This window comes from Eleginops maclovinus, chromosome 2 (genome assembly GCF_036324505.1).
Source record: "Eleginops maclovinus isolate JMC-PN-2008 ecotype Puerto Natales chromosome 2, JC_Emac_rtc_rv5, whole genome shotgun sequence".
NCBI lineage: Eukaryota > Metazoa > Chordata > Actinopteri > Perciformes > Eleginopidae > Eleginops > Eleginops maclovinus.
The window spans coordinates 8,260,594-8,273,176 of NC_086350.1; the positions used below are offsets into that span (position 1 = coordinate 8,260,594).

A 12,583-nucleotide genomic window follows, 5' to 3' on the forward strand; every position below is an offset into this window, starting at 1 on the left:
TTATATTTGTACCGATTTGACACTGGGATCCAAGCGGGTGCACAAATCTCTTTAGGTTGTGCAAAAACAGCTCAAGCTCAGAGGGGGGAAAGCATTCACGAGAAAATTCAAATGACACAAATATGGGTAGGGGGGGGGGGGGAGCAATCATCATACATCAGACCAGTCGCTTGCAATATGCTCGCACCTCAATGACTCGGAAATAAAGAATATTGGACCAAAGCAGAGAGGGGAGACAGAGTCTGTTTATCTCTTCCCGTCACAGTTGAATCAGTGCATCAGTATGTATCTATCTCTATGTGTCAGAGATCAACAGCCTTAGAAACATCACCTACCTGACTGATCCTGTTCTTTACACCCCAATAAATCTGCAGGAGCAAAGAAATGTGTTTCCATCTCCTTTTTTTCTTACTAGCACCTGCAACAGACACCTGACTTTAATTGGGTTTAATCAAGCTCAAAGTCAACCAAGTTATTCACTTTCTTTTCCTGAGAAAAACAATTAGCACATCTCAGGTAACACTGAAACTGTTAGGTTTTTAATCTTTCTCTTTCTGCCTTGTAGATAAATGTCATCATTGCCAATGGCAGCAAGGGTTTTCTCAAGCTGTCTGCAAAGTGGCTCATCATCTGCCTTTACTGTCGTCCTGGGATCTGCCTGTAGAGACAATTAGTGTTTGGGACCCTCCACCAATTGCTAAGCATCATTAAATATGAAGTGCTAAGAGAATTTGTGTCTGTGAGTTGGAGAGGTCAGATGTGTGTTTGTGGTTGTACATAGGGGTGCATCTCTGCTACACTGTCAGCACTTTAGCACGCACTTAACTTGTTTGTCAGCACTAAAGCCCTACTGATACAGGACTTTTGAGGCCAATATCCATATCGACAACAATATTTGGGCATATACTCATTATGCAACCATAACATCATGATATATTTTTGATAAGGAGCCATTAAAGCCCCTTGATGGTCCATTCACACAGTGGTTGTCCGTATGTTGCCTGACTAGACTGTGTGGATATGTACAAACTGCGGTTGAAATCGCCAAGTATCTTCTGTTTTCCTGGACCTGTTAGGATAGCAAACCTTACATTTGTTAGCCGTACATTAAAGTTTTGTAGAGTTTTGGGACATCATGTTATTTCAGGCGTACATTAAAGGAGATAAACGCTGACTTTCCTGACTGATAACATACAGTATCTGACCTCTGTGTGAAAGGATCTCTGCTCTGAAATGCTTCACATGTAACCAAATACACCACTTTTGCAAGACATTGCAATGTAAAGGTTCATATCGTCAATGATGCGGAGATGACAATTCCTCTTATTTTGAGGGAAGAGACTTTCAATTAAGAGTAGTCCCTCAAAAACTTTGGGATGTCGAGGGCCTCATGCCAATACCTCCAAGGCTCTGTCACAGCAGTGAAGTACTTTCACCTGACTAGAGCTCTCATTAATTATTGAAATATCCTAGGGGGCTTCAAATATTAAAGTAAGAGGTAAAGAAAAGGTTTGTCTCTTGCTGAGAGTTGGATTAGAAGACCGATACCACTCTATATGTGTGTTAAGCATAAGGATGGAGCCAGGAGACAATTAGCTTAGCCCCAAAGACTTTAGTTTTAATAAAATTACCAATGCCAAAGAATCGGTGAGGTTTAAGAAAGCAGTGATGTCAAGTGTGTTTCCTACCTCATACTCAAACTCCTCTGTCCTCTCTCCGTCAGCTGGAACAGGGGAGAGGTAGCCCGTCCCTTCATAGTAATCCTTGTCCATTGTATGAAGAGAATGACAGCTGTCGGGGGAGACAGGCAGAGGAAGAAAGAAAGGAAGAGACAGACAGAGTGGGAGGCAGAGAGAGATGTTGAGCTTCTTTATAATGCGTTCAATTCCTCTAAGTGACAAGATTCCCTCGCCTTTGTCTTTCAGGAATCTGAAGAATAAAGCATTTGTCAAGGGCTTTCAATGCCGCTGGAGTGAGTGTGTGATAAAAATACAGCCCCTTGTTAATAACGGCATATCCACACAATTTCCTTCCTATTATTGAATGACAAACCCCCCCACATAGTACAGTGTCATTCTATTATGCCTCCCTCAGTCACTGAACAAAACAGCATTGTGACGGCTTAATAAAATGAGCAGTGCCACACAAGATACATGGTGGACAGAAACTCCAAAAAAGACACACTGTGGAAGATTTTGAGCGATGTGTTCAGGGGCCGCCTGACTCTCAGAATACCCAGAACTGTAAAACTGTCTCAAGACAATCTTCCAGTCCCAAACCCAGACGGAAAAATGACAGAATGCTTTATACTTTAGTGCCTCAATATTACACATATAACAATATTTGGCAGTGGGTGCAAAGAATACAATTACAAATTTACAATCTAGCCTCAAACATGAGTGACAAACATTTGTTACAACTATACAATCTGCTGTATATTGGATTGTGCACCTGATCTCAGATGAAAAGAAAGAAAATGTGAGTTTTATGGGACACATTGATTACATTTGGGCTTGGCCCGGGGCTGCAAGTAGCCCGCAAGCACACGCTGCACTGTGTTGTCGAGTTTTTTTATTAGCCCATTTTCTTTAATCACCTTGTAAACCTTCCATAAGTCAAAATGGATTTGCCAAGCAGATACAATTATGGGAAGGAGGCTCCGTGGGGGATTGTGAGGATATTATTGTGTGAGATATATACATGGTGATGATTTTGATCAGTTATTGTAAAGTACTTTACACCTAGCACGTAACACTGACAATAACACACACATTTGATTCTTTTATGATATTTTTAGGCGAGCAACGACTCTCTAATGATGTCTCCACTGGAGTTTATGATTCCGAATTTATTATTTGCTATAACAAAAACATGTTTCACTGAGACCATCCTGACTTCCCAGTTCTGTGCTATGAGGCTCCTACGTTGCCATCGTCACACTCCCGAGAGGCAGAAGCCGGATATTTCTTCATGCTAAACTTCTCTTGCTCACAGTTTACTCCTCCTCTGAGATGAACAGAGTATAAACTAAAATGCCACGAGAAGAAATAATGAACCCCATTCCTTTGTTGTTTTCCAGCAAAACCCCAAAGAGGTTTTTTTGTGCATATTTTTATGCCTTCCTCCCATATTACCAATAAAAAAACAAACATGTTGTTGAGAGATTGCACTAACCAGCATCCAGTCAAGATGTGATTAGACTTCTAACTGTCAGACTTCTAGTATGTCCTTTCATTTCTTCTAAATGTAAAGACACTGAAGCCCAACAAACACATTTAATCCCACTGCTGAGTTATTTCATTGTGTATTGTAATCTATTCAACAGTCAAACTGGATATTCATTTATTTATTCTCAACTTCCTCATACTTGTTGCTAATTGATAGATTTTAATAACGTTTTTATTCAACATTGAAATGCCAAACATACCCTCTGTATACATTCTGTATTAATAGTTGATTAGGATGACTTAGCCCTGTCCTTATTTCAAATGTAGTGTGTCCTATCTGAGAGAAGACGTGAAGGACATTGAGAAGATCATTCATCATACACATTCATATTTGTCAAACTCTGCAGCCAATTAGACAATTCATTTATATTTTACAGGCGCCCTTGCATACTTGTAATGCTAATCCTCCAAACACTGATATTTCTGCTTCATAGCTCAATAACATTTCTCTCTACCCCCCACCCCCCTTTAATTACCATCAGACCGAGTCAAAGTCAAAACAAGGACACAAAAACAAACTCTTGTGGCATGAACTGAAATTCTTTGTAATTATACCAAATGAAAAACAAAAGGATATTAATTTAAGTGAAATATATTAAATTATACTAAATCACTGACCTTCAAACTATAAGTTCAGCTTTTAATCCTTGTCTACGTTCTTAATGTACTTTGCAAAGATAGAACATTTAATGGAAACTAAACCATTTCCTATTGAACGCACCTGTCAGAGAGCAGGAAGGGACAGACGTCAGGCACAGGAGGGGTCGAAGGCCGGAGCTTCGCCAACGCCATGATGTGTTCAAAAGTGATGTCGGTCTGAGTGCACACATCCACCACATGGATTTCCTGTGGGAGGCCATGGGGGCGGCCGCTAGGGGTCCGCCTGATGACCTGCACCACGACGGGGTCCCTGGCAGTGCGAAAGGCCTCCACAGTCTCCTCATGACTCGATTTGGACAACTCCTTTCCATTCACCTGAGGAGGACAGGGACAAATTATGCATGGGTTATATTTTGTCTGCAATATCCAAAAGCTCTGTTTGCTTTAACTCTTTATTTGTTGACTGTTGCTATAGAAACAAGTCTTTGAGAGGGACTTCTATCTAATTGATGAAGCTAAATCTCAGTATGAGAGCCAAAGAGGCAGCGTTTTTCTGGGTAAGTGACATCAAAACAGCGACTCAGAACTCAGAACGTTGCAGTACATCAGTTCTTTCTCTCATTTGGATCTTTATACTAATTAATAGAAGCAGATCTGAGGAAGGTGAAACTAGTTGAATGAAGCCTTAGATAAACACCCCAAGTCTCATATGTCCATGTTTGTATAAACCTTTTGTTCTCATTCAGAGTGCGTACAAAAACACAGCTGTCTGCTTTCAGAAATACTCCTCTCTTACATCTCTGTATGATTATGCAACTTTTCAATGTTTTCATTTAATGTGTTGATGTTGAATTTATGTTGGTCTGTGTACTGTATGTCTCAGCGAGTAAAGTCTGTGACTGGAAAGATTAAGAATCACATCCCAACAATAGCACACTAAAGTCTCTGAATATGTAACATACTGTATAAATGCAACATTGTACCAATATTGCATTTCACAGCTTTAAAGTTGTGGTTCAGGGTGAATGCATTCACATAGAAATGTATATTTCTTTCATGGATGTCTTCCAGACAGATGATCAAAGAGAAATCTTGATCAACATAACATTTGAAAACATACACACAAAAGCCTAGTTTGATGCAACGTTATCTGGATCTTGGATCAAAGCCCCAACGGCCTCTGTTCATTCCAGCAGTCCATCTTCAACCTCATCTTCACAAAATGAACTGGATTTTCTGGCAGATTGAAAACGATTTGCACTACAGCTGGCACATATAAAAAAAATCATTGCTTCATTTAACAGCAGTAATTTCTCTGGAAGAGAAAACATAGATGCAGAATACCTTTGAGAATGTGCTTTGGTATAAACGCTGAAACCAGAGATTATAATTTAGATAACCGCAGAGAAAAAGGGAAAAAAGACAGACACAGCATAATTACACTTGCTTTTGTATTTAAATATGGTTTTGGAGTGGAGCCTTTTGCTCGCACAGCAAACTGAAATCACTTTAAATGATAACTAGCAAAGTAAAAAAAGAGTCAGCTCGGGAGAAATACAACAAGGTCGGGAAACACAAAAAAGCAGCAGTGTTTCAAAACTGACATCAGAAGCACTCTTTAAAAAGCAACACAGTGGTAGGAGTGAAAACAAATAGCTTCTTTCAGACAGAATTCATGGGCAGATGACAGCTTATGTATGTCGTGCCTCTAAAGAGAACATTAAGATGCAGGAGCCACCAGGGAACTCCTGCAGAGAGAACTTATATTTTCAAGCCATCCTGCACTTGTTCTTGAGTCGTGCCTGTTCAATGACACATTTTACTACAGTTGGCAGTACATTTTTTTAGAAATGGCTTTAGATGTTCTGAGCAGTGACAACGCATCAATATAAAATGATAGCATAAAGCCAAGCTCAAGTCTTTTTAATAAATATGTCTGCCATGTTTTGTTTCTTGTTGCTATCTGCGCCAATGATGACCAAACAATCAGTTTGTGTCTTTGAACAGATTCCTTTTTGAGCAAGCAGATTACTGTGTGTTATAAACGACATGTGTTTTATCCCAAGTATTTAGGCTTGTAAATTATGCTGCAATAAATATAATATATATATTGAGTCATTTGCTGATTGTCATTTTGTGTAATTGATAAATCGTTCTACCTGGAAAGCAAAAAATGCACAATTTTGAGAAAATAGATCTGAAGTCTAGGACAATAAATTGGTAAACTGATCAATAATATTGGATTACAATGTCTTTAAATCATTCTCAAACACAATGGTATTCCAAATAACATCCTTAGCTGCTCACTGAAATCATAAACAAATAGTGTAATAATGGTGCGTTACTCTCGTCCCTAGTTCATTCACATATTGACACCTAATGTGGATGTGAGTTTGTTTGTTTTACTTTGTTTCCTTCACTTCTCAAGTAAACTGTCCCTGGAGAATGAGTGATGCCCTACAAAACAACAAATAGCTTGTTATTTCTGAGCCCCAACAGAAGTCATCTACGGTTTTAAATCCCTTAGCTCTTGTCTGTTTAGGCCAGCTCTCCTGCCTCCTGACGTGACCTTTGTTTGTAGCTATGTGGCATTAATCACCTGAGTGGGAGATAAAGTGGGTCAACAACACTCCTGTGGAACTGCAGGGCAATTTGGAAGAAAAATAAGAGTGTAGCGCGCAGCCTCCCTCATCCCTCCTTCTCTCACTCCAAACCTGCGTTCATTCATTTTTTCGCCCTGTCAGCAGATTTTAAATACTGCAGCACGTACATTAGAGTAAAGTACTGTATTAAAGAAACATGCAGCACAATAATAATGATCTCATTTAGTTCCTTTTACTGTCTCCCTCTCTTTCTCTGTCTTATTTTCCTGCTTGTGTCTTGCTCTAATCCTGGAACAGGGAGCCTGGTGGAAACAAAGGACTTGGAGCAGACAAATGAGGCAGCCTATGGCATATGACAGACCCAGAGAAAAATGATCACATTTCCCAGCCTCTGGTATAGCCTGGCTCCTCCTACAAGCCTCGGCACTTGCTAGCCATACTCCAAAACCATAATAAAACAAACTCAAACACGTCAGTGAAAATAAGGAGGTTTTTTTCATTCTCTTCACTGGTTTTCATAAGAGCCAGATGGAACAATTAATCCCCAATCAACACAAGAATATTAAGTAGCCTTAACTCCTGCATTAGGGACTTTGTCATCATCGATGTGTCCCTGTGGCTGATGTCTATCCAGCTCTGCCGCCTCAGTGCTGTTAGTTGTTTGGATCTACAGTCCTATCCGACAGATGGAGAGGGTTTCTATGAGCTTGGCTGCAGCTTTCTAGAAACTCTCACATTAAGAATTTGCCTTCAGTACAGTCCTTGAGATGCCTTGCGACAGCTCTGCAGAGTACATCATCAGCTTGCTTGCCCAAAAAGCAAAGGGTGAATATACACCAGATTTTTGATGGAAATATTTTTTCCCAGCTGGCCGATTTTATAAAGCATTTCTTCCCGCATTCACTACCTTACGCTCAGTACAAGCTGTAATCTCTTGAAGTTTCATCATCACACATCTTTGGATTTACTCGCATAAACTATCCACTTCAAGTGTGCATGCAAAGTATGCAAATACATCGTAAACAAAATCTGTTTGCAACAAATTATTTAGCAGCTGTAGTGTTTATCAAGTGCAATGCAGCTCTGGAAGTGCTTCATGGCCAAAACTGCTCCATATGCACAAAGTCAACATGAATCACCTTATTGTCTGGAATGAAACAATGCTGATTATTCATGAGAGATTACTTTCTGTTCAAATGAGCTGAGAGAATCAGGTAGAGTTGGAAGTTGGAAAGAACTGGGCGTTAGGATGGAGTTGCTGGACCAAGACACATCTGATGGCTGTTTGCACACAAATATGCTGCAGCGGTAGCCAGGTGAGAAATGTGTTTTCATTCAAAGCCCAAGAGAGAACCACCCGGCTTCACAAACCAAATGCAGTGATCCAAAAGGGGAGTGTATGAAAAGGATGAAACGCCTTTGAGTTTCTTCTATATATTTGTTGTGGCACAGTTTCATATTGACAAAAATATGACGTACTCGTCGCACGTTAAGTCTCCAGGAAATACAACACTTTAAACTGCCTTGCTCAAACAAAAAGACTTAGTTGTAAACTCCAACAAAAGTCACTGTTCTTACGAGTACAAGTCTGAAGTCCCCTACAGCGAAGCACTACCCGAATGTCCTCTCATCTGTGTCCCATCTTATCATGCGTCCTCCAGGTGTGAGCACAAGCAAGGAAGAACAAACAAACACGTAGCAGCTTAGCTCGACTCCTCAGGCGCCTCCTCCGTCAGTGCTTTTGTCTCATCGACTGCTGCCGTCCATCAATATCTCCAAAGACTGAGGGCAGAATATAGTGACAGTGGTAGTAAAGTGGGGCCAGTTTATCTGTTAAGATGTCAACCTGAGCCAGATCTGATGCTGCTTCTGCTGAGGCACAATTTCTACGGCAGGAGGCACAGACACTGCCGGCAGCTTGCAGGGGATTACTGATAGAAGTGATTGATGTGCTTCTTCTGCCAGGAGAAAAGGAAGCCCCAGGCAGTAGACGCTAATAGTCCATTAGCTTTTTTATGCTTTCGAATTAACTGCATACATTGCTTTATGGCTTGCATGTAGCACTTTGAATCTTAATTAAATGTTTTTGTTTTTAATTTTAAAGACTTTATTCGGTGCACAAAAAAAAAGTGTCTGTCTTCACTTTTTTCCTGCATGAACTATAAAATGTGCTGAACTGAATGAAGGTCATTTTTTCTACTTCAGCTACACCGACAACCAAACAAGGCTTTCAGCGGCAGAATAAAAGAGCATCAAAGTCTATTTAACCACTGTGTGTAACCTTGGCTGTTGTGCTTAATATCTGTACATGCAGTGAGCCTGCAGTACACACAGTCTACATCTCCTGTTTGCCGTCACCTGCTGGTTTGAGTGGCAGCCTGTGGGGTGTTAAGTGTATGCAGGCAGATGGAGAAAGTGTAACATGTAGGTCATGAAGCCTCGGGAGTGTAGCGCTTACAGCCGTAGTTTGCACGCCTGTTCCATCTCCTCATCTTTTGGGGAAAAGCAGCCTGTCAGTGTTAAAGTCCGGTCAGCTGTGTGGAGCCCTCAGATGAAAGAGTTGAAGGAGACTGAGGAGTGATGAGTGTGTCAGAAGAGGTGCATTAGAGGAGGGCAAAGGAACCATAGCCACTAGACCTGTGCTCAGAGGTAAACAGATGGACACCTGCTACTACTCAACCATCAAAACTGAGCACTGATGGATTTACAAAAGAGCTCACAAAATATGGACATGACAAGACATTGTTTGCCTCTCACAGAGCTTGGCAGAATTGGAAAGGGCAGTATTTTTCCCCACTGTAAAAACCCATTGCAAAGTTATTCTCTCTATTATGATCAATGTTTCTCAACATAGAAACGCACAACACTCCTGAATAATGAGACAACAGTACTTTTTACACTCCCCTTATTGTGTGCAAATAAGATGTATCGTGTTAATTAGTTAACTATGTTACCTGTGAACAGAGCCAGGCTGTCTCACCTGCTTCTCGTCTTCTGACATATCACCGAAATGTCGAACTTACAGTATACCCGCAGGTGCAGTATTTTACATTTCTGGATATTTCATACCAGTATTCTCAAAATTGAAAGTCTTATATCTTTGTAGAGCATTTAGTGCCTCTAGTATTGACACATTAGAAAGTTGACAGTAAATAAGGGGAGAAAGAGATGGGAATGCAACAAAGGTCTCTGTCCGGAGTTTAACTGAGGATGTTGCTGTTCACCCGTGTCCTGAAACCCTGATGCCAACAAGTGTCTTTTGAAATGTGTAGCTGACTACCCTTTAGATTTGTGTTAGTACATATACCTGCAGCATTGGCTTTTTCATCCTTTGCTCAAATAATTAATGTCCACTCAAGTCCTGGAAATGATGAAAAGGAAAACTGTTACTCAAGTACCATAGTCTTTGCAGAATAGGAACCGGACTGAACTTGATACTTCCCAGACCCTGAATTGCAAAAAAAGTGTTCTCACTGTCTTCTTATGATTGTTCAAGATAAGACTATGCAGCATTGTGTTGCAAATACATCTTTCAAGTTGTGAAACTCAAATAGCATTAAACAAAACACAAAAAATACTATTAAGTGAGAACAGTATGTTTCAGTAGAAAGGTGGAATTAAATACTCCCCGATGTAATTCCAAATGCTAGAAAGCTGAGTTTTAAAGTGAGCATGACTGCCACAGAATCCTCTCAGAAGAAAAAAGCTCTAATTCCTCTTTACACCCAAATGTCTCATTTCAATAAAAAGTGTCAGAATAAAATACAGGCCTAGGACCGTTACAGTACAGCCATTATGACAGCATAAATCTCTTTCAGACAGTCAGCAATACTGTCTGAGCGACGCAAGCAGCGCTCCAATGACATGAGAGCGAGAGACCAAGAGGGAGAGCGCTAGCCACTAGGGAAATCTGACACTAACCTCAACATACCTACATGAACAAATGTAAAGGCCTGCTTTAACCCCTACATCCACATAAAACACACTCCACAAGGCCCCTGGGTTATTTTTCACATTAAAGGCCCTACACGCTGCTGCTGGGGTTTTATGCCCGCAGAACATTTGATAAATTCTGCCAATTTTCTTTTTTGAGCACCAATCTTTAGTGAAGTACTCCCTTTATTGCGCAACTCATTCGTATTGTGTATGAGCTCATTCAATCTGCTTTAAAATTCATGGACCACCTTTTAACATAGGTTTATTATCCAATCTCATGCCGTGATCGCTCTGTAAAAGGACAAAGAGAAGATATCTTAGCATGAACTCTCCCCACACTCAATGTCAGGGAGTTGATCAGCATTGTGTGGTGTTTTACATCATATCAGAAGAAATACTTTTTCATTATTCTCATTTTTATTGGAAAATATATTATGCAATTGTGCTTTTATGGTATGAAACACAGATTTTTTACTTCAGGACATCTCTGCAGCACAACAGCAATGAAATCAGAATGGTATATTGACAAATGCACTGCTTGGCCAAAAAAAAGCTCATTATTCGTTGGACCGCCTTTAGCTTTGAATACGGCACGCATTCGCTGTGGAATCGTTTCCACAAACTTCTGCAATGTCACAACATTTATTTCTGTCTTGCATTAATTTTTTACCAAGATCTTGTATCGATGACGGGAGATTCGGACCACTGCACAAAGTCTTCTCCAGCACATCCCAAAGATTCTCAATCGGGTTCAGGTCTGGACTCTGTGGTGGGCCAATCCATGTGTGAAAATGATGTCTCGTGCTCCCTAAACCACTCTTTCACAATTTGAGCCAGATGGATCCTAGCGTTGTCATCTTGGAACATGCCCGTGCCATCAGGGAAGAAAAAAATCCATTGATGGAATAACCTGTTCATTCAGTGTATTCAGGTAGTCCGCTGACCTCATTCTTTAGGCACATAACGTTGCTGAACCTAGACCAGACCAACTGCAGCAACCCCAGATCATAGCACTGCCCCCACAGGCTTGGCCGGGCAGTGTATTTTGCCTATAATTGGCATTTATAACGCCTGGGATTGGATATTAGAGTCCAAATTGCAATTTGGATTCAATTCTGATTAATTGTTAAGCCCTAGGGGTTCAAACTGTATAGTTTTTTTTTTTACATTTAATGAAACTGGTGCAACGTAATGATCCATAGTAATGACTTATGGTCATGTTATTTGTTCAGTCAGGGAAATAATATCAGGCTTATCAAAATCACCCAGCATTACCAAAGTACAAACACTCACAGTTAATACAAATTGGATAGGCAGAAACGCACAAACTCACAAGCATAAAGCCGTGCTGCACTTGAAAAAACTGTGGGGTAAACATTTCATCATGTTTACTGTTGTATTTGGCCCCTTTTTGTCAGATGCACTTTAAAATAATATCTAGAACTTCTTCCCGTTCTGCTCTGGATCACTTTCCCATGAAATTCAATCAATATGGCGTTCTATCTTCATCACCAACAGATTATGTTGAAGTTGAGACAATTGTACTCTCCAGTTTTGGATGGATTATGACATTCTGCAGTGCATCCTTAATATGATTTGGGACTGGTGAGGAAAGCGGAGTGCTAAGTTAATCAGCTTGTTCAAGGTTAATGGTACATGTGGGGTATATTTGTTAAGGAGATTTAGAGACGCGCAGTTAATCTCTGTGCTTAACTTTTAAGATCTTGCTATCTTGGAGTGAGTTTTAATGTAAAATGCGGGTAGAAAATCAAATTACAGTAAAAGCAGCACTTGGGTGGATAAATAACTAATGGATGAACAGCCTCCTCCTTGGTGATAACTGGTAATTGATTTGGGGGTCGGGAAAGAAGTGGGAGATGGGGGTGGGGGGGGATGATGCTATGTGCTGTGCAGATCAGCAAAATAGCCTGGCTGGCGTGAATAGATGCTGTAAGGAGTAATGGTGCCATCCATATGCTGACTGAAGAAAATCAAGCGGCTACGGTCATGGAACACCTCTGAATGTGCTGAGGGTGAGGCAGAATGAGCTCAGACAGATAAAAGGTGCCTAGTAAGAGTCTTTTTAATACTAAAAAGACATAAAACAATTGAGACAGAAACCAAAGTGCCAATACTGCTCTTTCCTTACTTTGTCTCCTTTGTTTCTATTCTCTTCTTGTGTACAACACTTATATACTAATAAAGAAAGAAGGAGGG

The 12,583-nt window shown here is 40.4% G+C and overlaps 1 protein-coding gene across 1 annotated transcript in view; it reads right to left on the reverse strand.

Annotated features, from left to right (window-relative positions):
- The window catches only part of LOC134874326 (PDZ domain-containing RING finger protein 4-like), a 112,105-nt gene that overhangs the window by 13,823 nt on the left and 85,699 nt on the right, over nt 1-12,583 (reverse strand). Inside the window, 2 exon segments of the mRNA XM_063898389.1 lie at nt 1,689-1,791; nt 3,949-4,202. Coding sequence (XP_063754459.1) covers nt 1,689-1,791; nt 3,949-4,202 — 357 coding nt within the window.